This window comes from Podarcis gaigeae (assembly GCF_964106915.1).
Source record: "Podarcis gaigeae genome assembly, chromosome: 12".
Taxonomy (NCBI): domain Eukaryota; kingdom Metazoa; phylum Chordata; class Lepidosauria; order Squamata; family Lacertidae; genus Podarcis; species Podarcis gaigeae.
This window is the reverse complement of record NC_139688.1, coordinates 53,380,167-53,400,898: the sequence shown is the minus strand read 5'-3', so window position 1 is coordinate 53,400,898 and position 20,732 is coordinate 53,380,167. Positions and strand designations below refer to the sequence as shown.

Below are 20,732 nucleotides of genomic sequence, written 5' to 3'. Positions count from 1 at the left end.
GGGATGATGGGAATTGTAGTCTCAAAACATCTGGAGGGCCGAGGTTGAGGAAGCCTGCCCTATAGCTAACAAGTTTTATACTTCACACGTGATAGTAATTTGGGGTGAACTGTCCAGGAGGGAAGCACACTTGTATGACCATAGGCTTGTGAGGGCAAACACCAGAAACTTCTCCTGCCCAATGGGAGCTACATAAGAACACAATTTTTTGTGCCTCCTCTTTCTAATGGGAAATCATATCTGCTGCCTTTAAGGGAAATTCAAACCCTTCTGTTCAATGAAGAAGTTGCAGAGTTGCCATTTTTGCTGGCCATTTAATATTAATCAGTAGTTTTACAAGTCCCCACCCCTGACTAAAACAATTTGATTTGCGTGAACATTTTGAGCCTTCTCTTCCTGACTGAGATTTTTATGTCCTTCCTATAAACAAAAATGATTGCAATAAAGAGGTTTGGGTAACCATTCAGGAGTAATTACTCAAACATAGCAGCATGCCATTGCGATCATTAAGTCAATATTTTGTTCATTGTAATTAAACATTTATGTTATTCCTACTGTTTTAAACCTGCTCTCACCCTCCTGCAGGGTGTGATATTTTCGCCTGCCTCCATCAGTCAGATGTTATTACCCTCTTCCCCAACGTGAAGCATATTTAAAATGCCTTTGTACATTAGATTTGATCCAGCTACGGTTCTATGAAACATGACTTTGAAACTGAAAATCTTGTATCAAATTAAATACTGAGCAAAAGTCCAGAATTCCCTTGTCTGTGACCTGTTTCAGCTCTTTTTAATATGATGCTGGGCATCTGGGTGGCAATGTGGGTTAAACCACAGAGCCTAGGACTTGCCGATCAGAAGGTCTGTGGTTCGAATCCCCATGACGGTGTGAGCTCCCATTGCTCAGTTCCTGCTCCTGCCATCCTAGCAGTTTGAAAGCACGTCAAAGTGCAAGTAGATAAATAGGTACTGCTCCGGCGGGAAGGTAAACGGCGTTTCCGTGTGCTGCTCTGGTTAGCCAGAAGTGGCTTAGTCATGCTGGCCACATGCTGTACGCCGGCTCCCTCGGCCAATAAAGCGAGATGAGCGCCGCAACCCCAGAGTCAGCCACGACTGGACCTAATAGTCAGGGGTCCCTTTACCTTTACCTTACCATTAGGCAAAGTGAGGCATCACCTTTAGCTACAGACTTCTGAACATGGAACAGTGTGGACACCATTTTGAAGTTTGCTTCAAGGTGTAAAATGTCCTGATCCTGATCACCACCTGCCAATTCATGTTAAATAAGTCTACTCAGGAGTAAGCACCACTGAGTACAATGGGACTTAGTCCCAGGTAGGGATGTCAGACAATTCTGATGAAAACAAAACAGTGTGGAGACTGCCCATGTTCACTCATAGGTCTGATGTCTGGAACAGAAGTCAATCCAGTGAATGCATTTGGTATTCGCTGTTGTTGCTCTCAGTTCTCAAATTATACATTACACCTGTCAATGTACACACACACCGAGTGAGAGACTTGCATTGCATTTAACTCTGTATCGAAATGAATGGGGTGGAATAATGTAACAATATAACTTATATGAGTTACATAATTAATTACTTAAGCTAAGTGAGCTTGCAACAGGGATGAATAGCACTGTTTGGGGCAGAAGAGAAATTGCAGGAGGAGAGAAACAGGGCTGCATATGATGGGTACAAAGCAGAATGGAAAACAATGCCTTCTTACATCCCTACTCCCAGGTAAGCGTGTACAGGATTGCAAGACTGTGCATATTGGGAATATCGTTATTACATAGTTACTTTTCAAAGTACCGAAACACTTCAACTATTGAATAACACAATTGCCACATTACTTGCGTTCCTAAAATATGCAAAGGCATTTGATTTATTGTCCTTTAAAACTGCTTGCGGAGCCCTAAAGGTGCCTATTCTTCACGCAAACCGCATACTTTGAACATTAAAATCTACACTTGTAGAAGTTACGATCAAAATTACAGAAATGCATTTTAATTTCCTCCAGGGCCAAACAAGCAAGAGCAGACTATTTCCTACTGTTCTTTTAATAAAAAAATGTCGGCTTGCGAAACATCTGCTTCAGGAATTATCTTTAAAAGTTTGTTGCAACAATTTCAGGCGCTTGTCCTATTTCACAACTGGATCAAGAATATGTGCACAGGGCTTCCCACAAGCATTAAAATGAGTTGGAAAAGTTAATAAATATTAATGAAGCATGAAACCGAGAATCTACAGGTGATCCTGCTAAGGAAACCAAAGATTTGCTGGAATCTCTGCTGCTGTTGACTTTGCTGTAATCTCTGTTAAGTGCTCTGAAACCGGGCCAGAAAAGAGGGAGATCAGCAGAGATAAGGCACTCTCATATATGCATTTAATTAAAACAATTTTTTTTAAAGTGAGCATGTGCACTTTACCATTTACAACTAACACGCAATATTAAGGGACAGCTCCGATATTTGTCCTGTGATCCATTCACAACATGCAGATTCTAAACGTTAATGAAAAATTGCACAGCCCAAGACAAAGCAAGAATCTTGATAGCATAGTTCTTTTAACTTGAAGCCTTTGGTTCGAGTCCTACCCTCCAGAGCAGGAGAAAAGAATATAATTAATGTATAGAGATCTGGGCTTGTGGATTCCTTAACCTTCTGCCCCTTGTTCATATAACCTCTGAAAAGGGCTCGAATCAGTAAAAGATAAGACGATCAAGGCTGATTAATTAATGATGGTCAAGAAAGGGTATCTCTTCTCCAGTGGTAATTTGGGTGGCATAAACTATTTGTGGGATGTATCTTGTTTTAGGGGTGGGCCTAGCTTATTTTTGTAGGTTTCGGGAGTGGGACATTCCTCAAGGCTTTTTGTGATCTTTGTGAACTTTTTAACATTTGGAGGGGAGGGGGCACTTAACTGACAAATACAGGTCTGAAGAGGGCCTGAAAAAGAAGAATTTCGAAAAGAATCCCACAATAAGCCTGCAATAAGATACAGCAGCGTTCTTCCTTGAGAATGGCCCAGTGGGCATGCAATGTCTTTTCCCCAAAGTTTTTCTGATTAATCAAAAATGACTGGTCCCACCTGAGATGACTAAACATGGGGCAAGGGGCCAGCATTGATCCTATTAGCATTGAATATATTCAATATATTCTGTTGTTTTGGGTGAGCATAAAAAAACCAAAGAGATCAATATGGAGAATATAAATAATACAATGTTTTGGGGGAAGCGGGGTCAAAAAGATAAAGGGAAAGCAATTTTGGGGAGAAAACAGCAAGAACAAAGACTGCTTTTTTGGCTGTTTGTTCCCCCGCCGCCAAAAAGTGTGTGTGTATCTCACCAAGCATCTATTAAATATTTCTAGAGAGATTTCCATTTCACCAGTAATCAACACTGTACATTTGGGATGTTTAATTGCAAAAGTAAGAGCATCTATTACAAAATGGGTTGGATTTTAGCTCACATTCCAGAACAGACAGACACCATTCACTGTTTCAAATTACTGCCTTACAGGTATTCTAACTGCTTCCTGGCTTGGAAGTACATACCTCTCTAACTCAGTCTTAGCACAGCTTGTTAGTGTTTACACTTTCTCTTCATTTATGAGTTTGCAGTCATTAGTTGTTATAATTTCTCCCTGTCTAAGCACTGGACAATTTTCCAGTGCTTATTTTTGTTCCAGGTGAAAGTGATGGTCAGCCTTGTCATTGCAAAAAGTGCACTACTTCTGAATATCCCCCATTTGATGCAATTAGCTTGATTGTACAAAAAGTCACTACTCCCATATTCACAACATGCAATCTGGGTTAAGTGTTTGGCAACGGTTCAAAAACCTGTTGCTTTATTCTGGATAATTCTTTCCATCTGCAGATTATTGCTCTATGAAAGGAAAATAATGAGTATTAGTTGCCTCCGAACCACCAATCAATGTCAAGAAATACGCAGGGGGAAATCAAAATAAAATTTGCAAATAAAAAAATATTAATAAAAAAGAAATCAACAGAATGGGCGGGGCAGGGGAGAAGAGATTTGGACTCACTTCCAGGAAAATGAGCATTATAACCTGAAAATGAGCATTATGGCATAGAATCACAATGTCATATTTTTCTGCACTGATCTTTCTTTCCCTACTGCTACCTTTTATGATATTTCCTATTCATTTTTCTTTTATTCAAATATTAGACGTGTGCAACAAAATGAAGTAAAAAGCATTCTTCAATGTTACAAAAATGTTCCAGTACTATAACAATACATTTTAACTAGTTTTCACCACTACAGCTATTTTTTAACTTCCTATTATTATTATTATTATTATTATTATTATTATTTACATTTCTATACCGCCCTTCATCCGAGGACCACAGGGCAGTTTACAATATCAAAACACAAAAATATATAACATAGTAAAAATAAACATAACCACCACCACACAAAGTTTAAAAGGCCATCGATGGTTTAATTATCACCAATCACTTCCAAGCCTGCCCTTTTAAATTACTATAATTTAATCCCGTTGGTGCTATAAGCTTTTTTGTCATTCACAACTCCTCTTCAAAATTCATATACAGTAGAACATGAGACATTCTTCCAAATCTAGACACGTTTTCCCTCTGAAATTGTCATCAACATATCTCGTTTCCATTCTACCCAACCGTTGTGTCCTGATGATTCTAAATCAGTTATAATCTCATATATACTACTCAGAGTACCTTTAACCTGATTATCAGATGCAGTTGATAACTCAAACTTTGTTGGGTCTCTTAGTGAACTGAATGTCCTTATGTGTGTGTAGAAGATACATATGTTTGCATATGACTGTGCATACAATTAGGCGCTCCATCCCTAATGACCGCCCTCCGCTTAAAACGGGGGGTGCCCTTTGTGTGGACGCGTGCAGCCCCTAGATCTGGAGCGGCCCCAACAGCATAGGCTTGGCTTTGCCTTCCCTCAGGTGGGATACCTGGAGGTCTCCGCCTACCTCAGTCAGTTGTCCAATCCCACCTGGGGGAAGCGTTGCCAAGGAGACCAGGCCAGGTAGGGGAGGGATTACCTGCCCACACAATAGAGGGAGGATCTTATCTGGGAATCCTCACTTGGCTCCAGAGCTTCTCCCACCCTACCCACCCTCAGTTAATGTCTTATTTTGCAGGTTAACTTTTCTTCACAGGTTTTGCAGGTTAACTTTTCTTCACAGGTATGTGGGCGCTGCTACGTTAAGGTCGCTGTTAAAGGGCCGGAAAGGAATTTCCCTGCATTGGCAGGTTTCGCCTTTCCCGTAGCAAAACGTCACAACTTTGGCCTTGGGCGGAATCCTTTAGTCCATCTTCCTCTTTGCAGCAGCGATACCAGGGTTCCCCGTTAAAGGGTTTTTCTGAAGGGAGGCTTTGACCGTACGCTGAAAGGTCATCATTGCTCTCCCCTGCAGCGGCGGCGTAACGGGGGCGGCTATCTCTGCTTGAACATATGTTCTCCAGAGCCGGCCCAACCCCCCCCCCACACACACACACTGGATAACCCTGATGCTCCCTAGATCCCCGGCTGGGGACTGGGGAGGGAGAATGCCCAATGCCTGAGCCAAGGTCTACCCACATTTGAAATTTAATCAAGTTGTGGCCAATTTAATCCCATAGCACATTGTCTTGAGTCGTTATTCCACATGACGGGGGGACCGCACGGGATCTGGGGACTCCGCCTGTCCACACAATACCATGCTATGCTTTGTGTTGTACAGAAACAAAGCCAAGGGAAAATCTGACCCCTGGCTTCAACGTAGCATGATGGTCACTTTCCATGCTCCATGGAAGCAGCAAAAGCCACCTGACAACTTCTGCTAACAATTTCCCATGGTTCCCAGTGAAAATTGAAAAGCAGAACTGAACATTGTCGCCACATAGTACTACAATCTAACTGAGTCCCAGCAGAAATGGCACTAATGCGAAGTTTGGATGCAAAAGTCAATTCCCAGATCCTTTAGCTAAGCAAAATCAACATCATCCAGTATAGTTACAGTGCCATCTACTGCATTCTTTAAATATAACTTTTTAGAGGTGGTAAAAATTGCATTTCTGTTTGAAGCGTAACTAAAGGCAAGTTGGGAATTAATTTGCAGGCATTTTAAAGGCGGAAAATAATGCAATAACTAAAATGCAGATTTTAGTCTTTGAAATCTCTCTCTCCCTTCCTTACAAAAATAGATGTCTCAAACTAGGTGGCTGGGACTAAACAGCAATTAATCACCACAACATGAACAAGCAACGAAAGGCTTAAATATCCACTGAACTGGCAAAAGAAACAGCTCAGGAAAAGTTAAAGGGAAGGCACTGTACAGGGGGAAATATCCTTTCCATTCACAGATTCAGAGGATGACCAAGAAGATTAAACTGGTGAAATACTTATATGCCAACAAGGTGAATACTTCCACTTTCTTGGAGTTATTTACTGAAATTTCAGTAGTTACAGATACAGATACTTCTGAAGACCCTTCCATTTCCTATGTATGATTGTCATATTTCTACATGTTGGGATTATAGGGTTGTATTCAATGCAGCTGAAGCAGAGTTCTGTTGGTGCAACAGGACTTCTGTTTCTTCTGCTCTGCCTATACCTACAAAAAAAAACCCAAAAAACCTCTACTCACTCCTCTGGAGCTGATTTTTAGGGTGCAAGGTGTGCTGGGAGGGACAGGAGAGGAAAAGGAAGTTCCACTGCATGGAAGGAAGTCTGTTGGATGAGTATAACTGCAGCACTGGAAAGAGTCCTTAGTTAAGGTTGGAACCTATGCATGTTGACCTGACAATATTTCCTATCCACGTCCCTTTGTGCACATTCCCTATGCCGTGGGAATGTGCACAATCACTGCCGCAAGTGCACATTCTCTATTCAGCCCATATTAACTACAACAACTGCACAAAAATAAAACATGCCCCCTTCTCCCATTCACCTGACACTCTTTATCTATGTCAAGAGAGTACAGGGAATGGAAAGGAGCAGTCCTTCATACAAACAGAATAAAGATGAACTATTTTAAAAAAAAAAAAATCTGTTTCGCTTAATATTACACATTTGGATTTGTGAAACCATGGATGAGTTATGGCTGCACACTCCAACCCTGCCCTGCTGCCACTGGCTTTGGTACAGAAATCTTGACATGTGTTAAGCTTGAGTTCCCGATTACATCCAAACTGGGAAACTGGCTTTATGTGAGTTAACAAACCAGGACAAGAAGCTCAGACTTGATCATGTGACAGGAGGGAGGGAGGAAGGAGGGAGGGAGGAATGTACAGCCATGGTGGTCATCCACAGCATTATAAACCATGGTTTACGAGGCCACAGATGAGCCTTCAAACACAGCCATAGTTTGAAAGTTATGACTTTCAGATCATATTGCTTTCTTCATCAATTCCATTTAAAATGAATGAGTTTAGATAATCGTTTTAGGCCATATGTATGAATCTGTATTAACAAAAATGTGTTAACACTGAAAGTTTTAGATTTTAATATTTTTTTCTGGATATCAGGCATGACTCACACAAAGCCCTTTCAAATTATCATTGAGATTAATGGGAGATCATAAGGACATGATTAACATGATTACTGAGATCAGTGGGAGTTAACTATTAGTTGACAAAATCCTGCCTTTATAATGAAGGTGATAAACCCCAGGAAGTGTTTTGCCCAATTTTTACTCTTCAGAAATGAGAAGAGCAAAATATAGTTGAACAACAAGATAAGTACATTCATATTTCGCAAAACCCAGCGGGAACACGGTAGTAGCTAAATGCTGTATCACTGTCAGGCAAATGATTTATTAAATATGCTACTCTTTTTTCCCTCCAAAAGGATACAAAAAATATTACAAAATTTCTGGCACTGCTTTAAAAACTCTATATTTAGGCTAAAGTTTAACTAGTACCACTGAGCTCAATGAAAGAGTAATGCAAATGGTTCATTTTGTCTGCCAAAAATACAGAATATTTGACAGAAAATTGTATCTTTTCCATAATTACTAGCATAAACAATTGTTCTCTGCTTGGTTCAACCAGGGGTAAATGCATATCAAGGAATTAATACCTCCCAGTTCTCAGAACGATGGACCTATGGAACAGTTGTTTATTTTTAAAATGTATCTGCTCTTTTAAGTTTATATGTCTGAGAATTTTATAATCATATGCGCTTATTTGCAATTTCAAAGTTGGCATATATAGTGTGTCTTGGCTTGGGTTCTTAAGAATACTGGATATTTTGAAAGGTCTGCTGCACCACAAAAGGACTTTTTGCTTGCCAGTGGATTAAATATGTTTATCTGGTGCCAAGATAAAAGCTAGACTGTGTAACTGGTTTTTGATGTATGCAGTGTCCCCATTGGACAAACTTTAAAATCAGATAGACTGTTTACCCACATGATTGCAGACGATGTGTTGCCTTTGCAAGCATATACCCAGACCACCAACAAAGTGCAATTACTTGTGAAGGACAAATGGAAATACAGTGAAGAATAAGTAAAGGCTTGACCAAGTTCCTATTTCTATGAAGTGGCAACTGTGCATAATCCACCTTGTTTCTCTACCGAATCTGTCACAGTGTTTGTGGCATACAGTAGAACTGTCAATGCTCCTACTGGCTCATTTGTGAGTAACTTCCTATGCCCTGGGCATGGTAGATGAAATTTGCACAGCCTTTTCCTACATGGACCATAAGGTCAGACCTTCATGACTTTACAAAAACTGAGGCTTAGTGCACAGATTTCTCCTTTCCTTCAGCAGCAAGTCTCACACTGCCTGGAGTGCAAAAGGACTTCTCTTTGGATTTGTTCGTACATGCAGGTTCATCCAATGAATGACAACAGATTTGTCACCCCCAAAATAATGCATTTCAATGGAGTCTGTTCACACGTTCAGCTGTGAGCTAGCCAAAGCTGAACAAGTGATGCAGCTGCCTGAACTCACTGAGCCTTTGCACTTAACTCATGTAGCTTTGTACCTTGTACATGTGCACATCTCAGCAAAAGGATGGAAAGTCCATGCCTGCTTGGAACAGGCTTTGGACTAGAACATGGGCTGTTCCAGATCCAGCCCAATCACCTTCTAAATCCGGCCCGCGTACGGTCCGGGAATCAGTGTGTTTTTACATTAGTAGAATGTGTCCTTTTATTTAAAATGCATCTCTGGGTTATTTGTGGGGCCTGCCTGGTGTTTTTACATGAGCGGAATGTGTGCTTTTATTAAAAATGCATCTCTGGGTTATTTGTGGGGCCTGCCTGGTGTTTTTACATGAGCAGAATGTGTCCTTTTATTTAAAATGCATCTCTGGGTTATTTGTGGGGCCTGCCTGGTGTTTTTACATGAGCAGAATGTGTGCTTTTATTTAAAATGCATCTCTGGGTTATGTGTGGGGCATAGGAATTCATTCATATTTTCCCCCAAAATATAGTCTGGCTCCCCACAAGGTCTGAGGGACAGTGGAACGGACCCCTGCTGAAAAAGTCTACTGACTCCTGGACTAGAAGATATTGGAAGGTGCCCTGTTCTGGAGAGCTCAGCAAAGTCACACTCCAATTACCAACCAGTCATTCACTGTATGACTTCATGGTGACTGCAAATTTCATAAGCCCATCCTCCCCATGGATACACGTAATGGATATCAGGAGTATTGACTGTGAAGTCACATTTTCTTGAAGGAGGAAGTTGCAAGTATTAAGTATGTTTGTAAAGAGCCGGCTTAACGTAATAAACTTCAGCTGTACAAGTTCATACAGCTTGCCGAATCTAAACATGAAGGAAGCAGATGGGAGTTTCCATCCAATTGTCCCACAAAGTTCATCATCTGAGGTTCTGCTTCAAATCCCTTGACCTCAGGAGGCAAAGTTGGTATCAACTTGGGTCAGTTGGCAAGGCCTTGCCAAGCAAGTTCTGTCAGGCCCCATTACTCTATTGCTCCCGGTGGTTGGTGAAGACCCGGCTTCTTAAAAAAGTCTTTGATCAGTTGTGTAATTTTTGTTGGCTCAGTTCTAGATGTTAAATAGATACTATTAACTTATTAATTTGAATGTGTGTTGGGGTGCAGAGGATCCAGGTTGCCCTAAAAATCGAGGGGACCTGTCACTTTGTCTGGAGGAGGCCAAGTGCTCTGGAGGAACTGGCCACTGAAGCTACAATGTGTGTGACACTAGGCCCCCTCAACACTGAGTGGGCCCAGCACCGTTCTAACAAATATTGAGGGGGCCAAAGACACATCAGCCCCCTAGAGCTGTTGTGTGCCTGTAGTGGGGGGTTGCTAGTCTCCTCAAACCTATTTGGAGAAAGAGGCAGTACAGAGACTTTTAAAATAATAATAATCTGCCATCATTCCTTCATGAGTGTGGAGTGATTTTGACAGTTCGCAAGAAGTCATCCTGTACTCATTTACACCAGAGTAGTCTTCTGCCTATTCCAATTGATTTCCTCACTGTGATACACAGTTCTGAGTATGCAGAATAAAGCTTGTGATTATAACCTGAACTCATTTGGAGAAGATGACCACATTTAAACGTCACTCGGAAAATAAATGAAACATACAAATGCTGGGTCAGAAACTAAACTATTATATTTATCCAAAAGATTTGCCAAAAATAAAAAAATAAAAGCTACATTTGAAATATGCTAGTATTGTGTTTCAAATATCATGTCATGGTAAAGGAGGTGAGGAGTATTTTGAGGTGAACGTATCAGGATTTATCAACTATGAAACAAACTGCAGCTCATAAAAAGTTATGAGGAAGTTAGAAAGCTGCTAAGTGACAGCTTTTAAAAAACACACATACCACAACAATGAAAAACTTATTTTTTTGTGATTTGGGGCTCCAGCTTTTTATTTGCTTAGTTTGGACAAGTTTGCTTTAAAAAAATAAGTATTTTTTAAAAGATGTTGGATAACTTGGAAAAATGCAACCTTGTATTATTTTTGCTCTTTGTAAACTGCTCTGAGATACTTTCCTGACTGAAGAGCAGGGTAACAAAAAAATGTTGTAACTAAATAAACGAAACAATCCCAGGAAATCACAAAATGAGCACTCACATCATATATTGTGGGTGCCCTTTGCGGGATCGCATGTGGTACTACAGTTCCCAGGGAACTTGCTAGTAGAAGGGGGCTGGCCTGCTTCTCAGTGTATTATTCAGACGTTCACGCCCAGCCGCAGTATTAAGTTTCATTGCTGGGAGGTGGGGCCAGCCCCATTATAAATAAGGGGAGGAGCCGGTATTAGCCAGGCAGACGGCTTTGGAGATTCACCCTCCCTACCCTCCCTTATTTAATGTTTTCTTGTTTGTCTGCTAAACAGGGAGCAAAGGTTAACCAGCATTCTGCTATGCTGAAGGACCAGGAATGAATTTTCCTGCATTGGCAGGTTTCGTCTTCCCCATAGCAATTTGTCACAACTTTGGTGGTTATGGCTTTGGGTGGAATCCTTTAGTCTTTTCTTCCTTATAATTGGGGGAGGGGGGTAAGTGGTGATTCACACACACACACACCCCGCAGCGGGGATTCCAGGGTCCTCTCCTAAAGGGGTTCTATATATGGGTGTCACTGGCCATGCACTGAAAGGTTGTCAGTGAACTACCCTGTGTGTGGGGATATGGGCTGGGCTGCCTGTCTACACTTACATCGCACAGAGCACCCCCATATACCAGTTACCCTGATGTGCCCCAGTTCCCCCGGCTGGGGGGCTGGGAGGGGTACACGCCCAAGGCCTAAGGCCTCCTACATTCAGAAGTTTAATAAAGTCGTGGCCTAATTTTAATTCCATAATGTTGTCAGTCTTTATTTCCTTTCCCACAATCCCTGGGGGCTGGGGCTGTCACGCAAATAAAAGTCTCTTTAAAAGGTAACTGTGACAGTGGTTGCATGTTTGTTTGAATGCACACGCCAATTTGTTCAGCGCAGTTTATTCCCAACTAAGAATGCACAGGGCCGCAAACCCAGGATGCGTTTTTCCAAGTAATGGTTACCTGGATAAGGCAGCATTCTTATGAATGCTTGACCTTTGAGGAAGGTATTTATTTGAAAAAGGCATTCTGCTAGGCGATGCTGGATGGTACATGCAAAATAATAATAATAATAATAATAATAATAATAATAATAATAATAATAATAATAATAATTTTATTTATACCCCTCCCTTCCCGGTTCAAAAAACCAAGCTCAGGGCAGCTAACAACAAATTTAAAACACTTAATTGATACAGCAAAAAACAGCATAAAATACAGTGTAACACATTAATAACAATAAACTCAGAATTCAAAAATCAATTTGGGGGGGGGGGGAATCCATCCAATAAGCATTAGATGATCAATTTAGCCAGGGCTAGCTGGCTAAATTAGTCCTATTTGGGCCAGCGAGGAGACCGGGGAGAATTAGCTGTGGGATTCCAGAGCAGGTAATCTTCATAAAAAGGGGAGGGGGAGGAAAGGAAGGGGAATAAAAGATCAGGCTAAGTTCAAATTGAAAGCCAGGTGGAATAGCTCTGTCTTACAGGCCCAGAGGAAGGAGGTTAAATCCTGCAGGGCCCTAGTCTCACGAGACAGAGCATTCCACCAGGTCGGAGCCATCACTGAGAAGGCCCTGGCCCTGGTGGAGGATAATCTGACTTCTTTAGGGCCCGGAACCTCTAAACTATGATTATTCATGGACCTTAAGGTCCTCTGCAGGGAATACCAGGAGAGGCGGTCCTGTAAATATGAGGGCCCTAAGTAGGCAGATAACAGGACCTCCCTCCCACTTGCCCCTGGTACTTCAGCCCCACGTATAAGAAGAAGGATCACAGCTGGAGGCAGCAATGCTTCTGAATAGCAGCTCGACTCCTGCTTGTGGGTTTCCCACAGGGATCTGGTTGTCTACTGTGAGAACATGATGCTGGACTTGTTGGGCCATTGCTCTGATCCAGGAAGGCTCTCTCTTATGTTCTTTTGATCTCTGGACTGAAATGATAGGCTATGCAGAAAATCATTGGCAAAGGATTTATATATATCTTTTCCTGTTAGAAAACATTCAGCTGTGCATTTTAGCCAGCGGAATAAAGACGAATAACACACTGTGAGGCCACAGAGAGGGAACAGGGGACAAGTTGCATTTATAATGGTGCTGAGCTCCCAAGCAATTTCAAGCTCTTCTTTTACAACATCACAACTGCTTTTCGACTGCACAAATAAGCCGTGGGGTATTTACAGGAAGGCTGCTTTCAACATCTCCTAAACACGGTCTGTGTATCTGTGGCCAACACTAAGCAAGACAGTGATAAACAAGGTATTCCTTTTGTGAAAGAGAGCTTTGTATGTTAAAATTGCGTTATTAAGAAGGGACTGAAAAGCTACTGTAATGGAAAGCATGTGATATTTACATTAGAGTCTGCCATGGCAGCTGTGAATTTGCCTGACTTTATGCTTCAAGGCCTATCTCTGAGCCAGGGGTGTTAGGGTAAAATGGCTAGTGTCTTTTAAACTGTGGCTAACCCCCTTTACCCTCTTGAAAGAGACCATCTTGGCTGTGAGTCCTGGAAGACCAGCTCCCTGCCTTGTAAGCCTTTTCCTACCTGGCCTGTGAGGACGGAGCCTGGACTGACTCCAGCTACAAAAGCTCAGGCTGCTGAACAGAATACTGTGCTGGGGGGATGTTTGGCATATGTTGTTGTTATTGATGTTAATTTTTTATCTTTATTTTTAGACCTTATTACTTATGAGGAAATTGCTCAGTTTGGTTGTGTACTTTTTGATGTGTTTTATTTCTTGTTTATGATTAAGTTTGTTTGCCTGTTGTCTTTGTCCATGGAGTTTGACATGGAGTTGGAGGCTGATCGCCGAAGAATTGATGCTATTGAATTATGGTGCTGGAGGAGACTCTTGAGAGTCCCATGGACTGCAAGAAGATCAAACCTCTCCATTCTTAAGGAAATCAGCCCTGAGTGCTCCCTGGAAGGACAGCACCAATTGGGGCTGAGGCTCCAATACTTTGGCCACCTCATGAGAAGAGAAGACTCCCTGGAAAAGACCCTGATGTTGGGAAAGATGGAGGGCACAAGGAGAAGGGGACGACATGGTTGGACAGTGTTCTTGAAACTACCACCATGAGTTTGACCAAACTGTGGGAGGCAGTGGAAGACAGGAGTGCCTGGCGTGCTCTGGTCCATGGGGTTATGAAGAGTCAGACACGACTAAACGACTAAACAACAACAACAACAACAACAGTGACTATGTTCATTTGCAATTATGTAAATCACTTCATGTTGTAAGCCGCCTTGAGTATGGTTAACTATGGAAAGGCGGCATCTCTGGGACTCTGATGTAAGGCACTGAAGTTGCAGCTTGTAGGAGTGCCAGGCTGTCTGTCCCATAGAATCAAAGAACTGCAGAGTTAGAAGGTACCTTGTGGGTCATCTAGTCCCTGCAATGCCGGAATCTCAACTAGATCATATTAGAATCATAGTCTCTTCCTACGTTTCACTTGCATATTTGTAAATAAATCTCAAAAACTTCCAAAAGGAAGCCAAGCTCAGGTATATGCTTTCCCCGGAATTTTTGAGTGCTTGAGGAAGTAGGCTGCATGTGGCCCTGCTGTTTGTATTGGGAATTACGTTTCCTTGAGCTGGTGTGACCAAGCCAAAATGGAGGATATGGCAGTAACAATGCAACAATGCATGTAATGGCATTTACATGCCTTTGTCCCTTGCATCTCCTTTTGACTCCCCTCAGCCACCCACAATGTCTGTTTAGATTGCAAGCTCCTAGGAGCAGGGATCTATCGTTTGGGTACGTAACTAACAGCACCATAAAAATGCTGGCCACACTTCTATGCAGTTTCCTTACTGGTGGTGATGTGAAAACTGTGGGTTGCACAACAGATATAAATACTGTTTACTGGAGGCAGGGAAACATTTGCTTTAATTTTTTTTTTAAAAAAAAAACAACAACAACCAAAACATCCAAGTTTTATCATAGTGATGAATAAAGAGCAGAAAATGTCCTGAATAAAAAGCTGCCTAAAACATCTGACCAAATGACTCTTTATAATGGGGAATCATGCAGAGGACACTACCTGTTTTATGTTGGGCTCATTTTGATGTTAAATACGTCACGGAATCAGGTTCAAACTAAAGAAGCTACTTGAATGTTGACTGGCAGAAAATTATGTGGAAGTGGTTCCTCGTTAAGTATCTTCCATTTTCCCAATAAGGGGAATGAACTTTTTTCTGACATTTTATGTCCTCAGTGCGGAACACTGTTTGCTCATTAAAGCTAATGGATGATAAATACTTACCAGGGACTGAAAGGGGGGCGGGGAGAGATGCACATTTTATGCCAAGGCCGTGGCTAATCCTTGTGTCTGTGTTGTGTCTGACAGAAAGCTTACCTTCCACAGCAGCACAGCCAGAAACAGGAAGATGAGAATTCCCACCAGCAAGCTGATAGCAATGATCCATCCAACCACATAACCACGAGGCTCCAGATTATGCAAGGCCTCAAAGACCACCTACGAAGCAATTAGGAAAATATATATATATCATTTACACAACAAGTCTTCATTATTTCGTATGACAGACATGCTACACTGAATTCCCTATTAACATTTCCAAAGCATAGCGCAGTATAATAATGTCAAACACATTTGCAACTTTCAGCTGTCAAGGCTACTTTTCCTCAAGGGTTTTAAAAAAGCCTTTCCTTTTTTTAAAAAAAAAACCCAAAATCAGATGTAAGCACTGATAATAAGAAATGTCTCATTCTCTGAAATTCCATCTTATTGCCATTCCTCCCCAGGCATAAATTTCCCTTCCCTGTCAGCTATCACAAGGGTGTAGCAGCTGGCACGAAGATGCCAATCTTCTCTAATTTCCATTAAAACTTCTAGAAACTCATTCAAAAAAAGAAAGGACAGAACAGAATGTGTCAATTTTCATTGAAACCAGTCATCTGGTAGCAAAGCTTCAGGAGTGTAACCTTCCCAGGCCAAAGGGTCAAATCAAATTCACCAACCCTCCAGGCAGAATTAAATAATACAGTCTTAAGGTCCATGAGCTATACATTAATGCAAAGCATTATTTCACAGCATTTCTGTTAATTTTGCACTGGCTGGATTTCCTAAGTGGTATGTTGGTACTAAAGACTATTACTAATTCAACTACTACTATTGTCATTTATTATCGTTGATGTTATTTAACAGCCAAGGCAAAATGTCTATATGTCATTTGTTTCTACTTGGAAAGATATTCCAATGTATCTATCCGCTGATCAGGGGTTAGCAATACATATCTGCCTTCCAGCAATCTACTCAAACCAGCAGACTCGTTTTTCCAGAGAGTTTTTCCAGATATAACCTTCCAAAGTAGACACATACATATTAGTGATGATGTTTCCCCGTTCTCAAATTCAAAACGAAATCAGATCACTCAAAATCATTCAATATTCCTGTATACAAGCTTCCTGTTGGAACACAATCTTATGGTTTCACAGGCATGGGCTCAAATACCACCCAAGGCTATGCCAAGGAAGAAGGAAGAAGGCTTTGCCTTAGACTGTAAGACCAACTGGAATTGACTCTGTTGCCGTTGCCTAATGCCACTATTGAGCAGAGTAGTTGAATCAGAACAATTGTAGTATAAATTGACATAATATTTGCTGGGCATTTATGATGTTCATTTTATCCCAAACCTCAATAAAACAATATGAGAAAGATGCAATAGTAGCCACTTAGATCATTTTATAAATTAAACTCTATTAAAATTCAATACTATCCATGGAATTATTACCCACAATGGCTTCTAAAAAAAGTGCCTCTATGTAGAGAGTCGGGACGCGGGTGGCGCTGTGGGTAAAACCTCAGCGCCTAGGACTTGCCGATCGCATGGTCGGCGGTTCGAATCCCCACGGTGGGGTGATCTCCCATCGTTCGGTCCCAGCTCCTGCCCACCTAGCAGTTCGAAAGCACCCTTAAGTGCAAGTAGATAAATAGGTACCGCGGGAAGGTAAACGGAGTTTCTGTGTGCTGCGCTGGTGCAGGCTCACCAGAGCAGCTTCGTCACGCTGGCCACGTGACCCGGAAGTGTCCTCGGATAGTGCTGGCCCCCGGTCTCTTAAGCGAGATGGGCGCGCAACCCTAGAGTCGGACACGACTGGCCCGTATGGGCAGGGGTACCTTTACCTTTATGTAGAGAGTCAGGATACTTTTGGATACTGGGGACAAACAAAGACAAAGGCCAAAACCTTCATTCCCTGCTTCTGAACAGCTCGAGAAATTTGTCTGTTCCCTTCTGCAAACAGAATGCTGGACTAAATGGATCTTGGTCTGTTCCAGCAAGGCAAGACTTCAAAAAAGAAAGGATGTCACTTTTATAAATATTTCTTTCGTTTTTAAGAAGCCCAATCTATCAGCTCCAGTGAAAATAACAAAAAGGGTTTTGATCTAACATGCATCATGACGTGGCCATTGAAAGCATGAAGAAGTGGAAGCAATTCATCTTCCCCAGGTGTTGGCAAGGACGCTGGGTGAAAAGGAAATGTGCCAGCCAGACACCATGCTCTTGAACCGCTTACATCTTCACTGCTAGCTAACAATCTGTTAAAGAGCAAATCCTGGTCTTGCCTTCCTTGGCTAGCTTAGCAGTAACATCTCCTTGTACTTAGCACTGTCTTAGATCTGAGTGATCTCCAACGGCGAAACATATATTATGGTTGATACAGGAGAAAGGAAGACTGGGTTGGGAAAAGGCTGTGGGCCTAATTGAAATAAAAGGGTTATAAAAACGTGGAGTGAATCAGAGACTCATTTTTCATGCTTTGAACCAGATGCCCAAGAACCTGAGCGCAAAACTGGATCCATGTTAGAGTGCAGTTTGAGTTCCAGCATTATTTCGCTCTTACAATTCTCAACATATTGAAAAGCTCTTGCTGCAGTTTATTTAGATTCTGCATTTCACACTACACTAAAAGGGCCCTTCCAGGGGAATTTAGAGTTAAATGACTATTCCCCACCCCACCCCCAGGATTTGCTTAGAAATAAATTCACAGTGAGGTTTGGCCGGTGGCACTGTGACGAGGAGAATGCCTGCTGGACCCCTTCAGAAGATTGCCTTTCCACATGTGCCTATACACAGAGTGACCACAAAAATAATCTCGGGGGAAAGTAACAACCACTTTGGTTTCTAATTTAAAGTGAATGACAGGTCGTTCCCACAGTTGCCATACATCAGAAGCATGTATATTTACCACTGCTCTTTGACGGATGTCTCATACTTAAGGTCCATAAATAGCAACACCCTAGAGGTCCCGGGCCCTAAGGAAGTTAGATTAGCCTCGACCAGAGCCAGGGGCTTTTCAACACTGGCTCCAACCTGGTGGAACGCTCTGTCTCATGAGACCAGCGCCCTGGGGAATCTGATTTCTTTCCGCAGGGCCTGTAAGACAGAGCTGTTCCGCCTGGCCTTTGGCTTGGAGTCAGTTTGCTTCCCTCCCCCTCTTTCTTTTTTTCCCTTTCTCCTCCTGCGAAGAGGCTGCATTTTAATGTTGTCTTTTAATCTTGTTTTTTAAGTTGTATTTTAATCAACTTGTTTTTATTATTGGTTGTTAGCCGCCCTGAGCCCGGTCTTGGCTGGGGAGGGCAGGGTATAAATAAAATTTATTTATTATTATAAAGCAGTAGCCAAGGGTGGCACTTACCAGACCTCCCAACAGGTGGGCCGCTACTAGAGACCAGGAGAGAGAGGGGCAAGATGGCAAGGAGGTTGGCGCTGGGCAAGGACACAGGCAGGGCCAATATGGCTCTCGTGATGGTGTGTTTGCACAGCACTGATCTCCCCACCATCTTGTCCCTCCCACTCTGCCTCCTGGTCATCAGTACCGACTCACCTGTCAGGAGGCTAGGTAAGTGCCCTCCCGTGCAGTACTATTAGCAAGGAGTAATAATAAACTCGGGGACGCAGGTGGCGCTGTGGGTTAAAGCCTCAGCACCTAGGACTTGCCGATCGAAAGGTCGGCGGTTCGAATCCCTGCGGCGGGGTGCGCTCCCGCTGCTCGGTCCCAGCGCCTGCCAACCTAGCAGTTCGAAAGCACCTCCAGGTGCAAGTAGATAAATAGGGACCGCTTAGCAGCGGGAAGGTAAACGGCGTTTCCGTGTGCAGCTCTGGCCCTTCCAGATGCAGCTTTGTCACGCTGGCCACGTGACCCGGAAGTGTCTCCGGACAGCGCTGGCCCCTGGCCTCTTGAGTGAGATGGGCGCACAACCCCAGAGTCTGTCAAGACTGGCCCGTACGGGCAGGGGTACCTTTACCTTTACCTTAATAATAAACTCATTGGGTTGGATCCGAAGTAAGTTAGTTGCACTTAGTTCTCACTGAAACCAATCAGACTCGTATTGGTCATGACTAACTCCTCAAACTGTCATAGCCACACACTCACAGGGCTTCAGTCCAAGTTATTTAGTCTCAATCCAACCCTTTTTTCGTTAAACTTGTAGGAAACTTAAGCATTTCCATTGCTATACATTTAAATATACAGTAGTTCACGAAAGCAGGTACAGTGGTGCCCCGCAAGACGAATGCCTCGCAAGATGGAAAACCCGCTAGACGAAAGGGTTTTGGAGGTGCATCACAAAACGAATTTCCTATGGGCTTCCTTCGCAAGACGAAAATGTCTTGCGAGTTCCTGCAGGGTTTTTTTCCTCCCCCCCCCCTTTTCCCCAAGCCGCTAAGCCGCTTAACAGCTGACCCGCTAAGCTGCTAAGCCGCTTAACAGCTGATCCGCTAAGCCGCTTATCAGTTGATCCGCTAAGCCGCTTAACAGCTGATCCGCTAAGCCGCTAAGCCGCTTATCAGCTGATCCGCTAAGCCGCTTATCAGCTGATCCGCTAAGCCGCTTATCAGCTGATCCGATAAGCTGCTTAACAGCTGATCCGCTAAGCCGCTTATCAGCTGATCCGCTAAGCCGCTAAGCCGCTTATCAGCTGATCCGCTAAGCCGCTTATCAGCTGATCCGATAAGCTGCTTAACAGCTGATCCGCTAAGCCGCTTATCAGCTGATCCGCTAAGCCGCTAAGCCGCTTATCAGCTGATCCGCTAAGCTGCTTATCAGCTGATCCGCTAAGCCTGCTAAGCCGCTAATAGCGCTAATCCGTTAAGCCGCTAATGGGCTTGCTTCGCAAGACGAAAAAACCGCAAGACGAAGAGACTCGCGGAACGGATTCTTTTCGTCTTGCGAGGAAGAAGGGAAGAGAATATTTAAGTGAAGAGAAATATGTTGCTCATGTGATACTTATAACACAAAGAGAAATAATCTCTCACACAATTACTGTCCTGCATGAGATAAGGTAAAGGTAAAGGACCCCTGGATGATTAAGGCCAGTCAAAGGCGACCATGGGGTTACAGCTCTCATCTCGCTTTCAGGCTGAGGGAGCTGGCGTTTGTCCACAGATAGCTTTAGAGCATGACCAAACCGCTTCTGGCACAACGGAACACTATGACGGAAACCAGAGCGCATGGAAACACCACATACCTTCCCGCCGGAGCGGTACCTATTTATCTACTTGCACTGGTGTGCTTTCGAACTGCTAGGTTGGCAGGAGCTGGGACGGAGCAACGGGAGCTCACCCCATCGCAGGGATTTGAACCGCCGACCTTCTGATCAGCAAGCCCAAGAGGCTCAGTGGTTTAGACCACAGCGCCACCCACATCCCAATAGATGAGTTGAGAACGGACTGGCTAGCAC

General features: G+C 42.9%; 1 protein-coding gene and 1 long non-coding RNA gene across 2 annotated transcripts in view; both read right to left on the bottom strand.

Moving 5' to 3' along the window:
- LOC310828716 overlaps positions 1–20,732 on the bottom strand; it is a 232,064-nt gene that overhangs the window by 10,067 nt on the left and 201,265 nt on the right. The window lies entirely within an intron of this gene.
- Positions 1–20,732, bottom strand: part of ITGA9 (integrin subunit alpha 9) — a 231,444-nt gene that overhangs the window by 10,067 nt on the left and 200,645 nt on the right. Inside the window, exon 27 of the mRNA XM_083706263.1 lies at positions 15,387–15,506. Within this exon, the coding sequence (XP_083562389.1) occupies positions 15,387–15,506 (120 nt within the window). The remainder of the gene's footprint in view (positions 1–15,386; positions 15,507–20,732) is intronic.